Source organism: Tachyglossus aculeatus, unplaced genomic scaffold, assembly GCF_015852505.1.
Source record: "Tachyglossus aculeatus isolate mTacAcu1 unplaced genomic scaffold, mTacAcu1.pri scaffold_140_arrow_ctg1, whole genome shotgun sequence".
NCBI lineage: Eukaryota > Metazoa > Chordata > Mammalia > Monotremata > Tachyglossidae > Tachyglossus > Tachyglossus aculeatus.
In genome coordinates, this window is record NW_024044866.1 from 773,137 (window position 1) to 774,657 (window position 1,521).

Genomic DNA, 1,521 nt, shown 5'->3' on the forward strand with positions numbered 1-1,521 from the left:
TCATATATACTAATACCGTGTCCTCTGTAGGTACAAAATAAATAGACTTTATTGACTTAATCCTATTACTTCACCCAAAACGTCTTCCCTCCTCTTCCTGTTCAGGGAGTCGTCAGCATTTCCCAGAAAGGTTCAATGTCTCCATGGTGAACTCAAAAATCATTTTGAATTCAATAACTGTCTCCTCTCCATAGAGAATCACCTGCAAGTGTCCTGTCAATTCTTTCATTCATTCAATCAATGAACTCTTACTTTGGCTCTTCCCTCATCACATGCAGAAAGTCAATGCTGCCCCTCGAAAATGCCCAACGACTCAATAGTGGGGGAATTCCTCCTGCTGGTATTCTCAGAGATCCGGGAACTGCAGCTGGTCCACTCTGTGCTGTTCCTCGCGGTCTACCTGGCGGCCCTGACGGGGAATCTCCTTATCGTCGCCGTCACCACCCTCGACCGGCGCCTCCACACTCCCATGTACTTCTTCCTCAGGCACCTGTCTGTCCTCGACCTCTGTCTCATCTCTGTCACCCTCCCCAAGTCTGTCGATATTTCCCTGACCGATCATAGATCCATCTCTCTTCTGGGCTGTGTCGTCCAGGTCTTCCTCGTGATCGTTTTGGCCACTTCAGAGCTGGTTGTCCTCACGGCGATGTCCTATGACCGCTATGCCGCCATCTGCCGCCCCCTGCGCTATGAGCTCATCATGACCAACACAGCATGTAGAAAGATGGCAGCCACCTCCTGGCTTAGCGGAGTGCTGTTTGGGATCTTTTATACAGCTTCGACTTTCTCCCTGAGCTTCTGCGGGTCCACCATAGTCCAACAGTTCTTCTGTGACGTCCCCTCCCTGCTGAAGATCTCCTGCTCAGAGGACCACGTTGCCATCAATGTGAGCGTCACCGGTGGGGTAGCTTTAGGTGTTGTCTGCTTCGTCTCAATCGTCGTCTCCTACGTGCGCATCTTCCAGGTCGTGCTGCGGATGCCGACTACCGAGAGCCGGGCCAAAGCCTTCTCAACCTGTCTGCCCCACCTCGCCGTCTTCACCGTCTTCCTCTTTACGGCTGTCATCTCCTACCTCAAGCCCGTTTCAGACTCCCCCTCGACCTTGGACCTGCTGGTGTCTGTATTCTACACCGTGGTTCCCCCCACACTGAACCCTCTCATCTACAGCCTGAGGAACCGGGATCTGAAGGCCGCCCTTGGCAGAGTCCTAAAGGGGAGATTCCTCATCCCTCGTCTAAGGGACAAAATTTCTGTTTCCTTTTTCTGAAAATCCCATTCCTCATCAGGGTTCTGACCGTCGGAGTATCCATACAAGGAGCTGTCCAAAGAGCAAGTCCAGCCCCTGATGATTTGTCAATGTCTGGGACTGATAAGATATGTTTGACTGTGACCCTCATGTAGTAAGGCATTGTCTCACTTTATCTGAATTGTACTCTCCAAGCGCTTGGTTCAGTGTTATGCACATGGTAAGCACTAAATAAATATGACTGATTGAATGAATGAATGACATGTAACTGTTTG

The 1,521-nt window shown here is 50.5% G+C and overlaps 1 protein-coding gene across 1 annotated transcript; it reads left to right on the forward strand.

Annotated features, from left to right (window-relative positions):
- The first annotated feature begins 301 nt into the window (after positions 1-301).
- On the forward strand, positions 302-1,267 carry LOC119923072 (olfactory receptor 14A16-like). The gene has a single exon (XM_038742628.1). It carries the CDS (start codon positions 302-304, stop codon positions 1,265-1,267), a length of 966 nt encoding a protein of 321 aa, XP_038598556.1.
- The last annotated feature ends 254 nt before the right edge of the window (positions 1,268-1,521 follow it).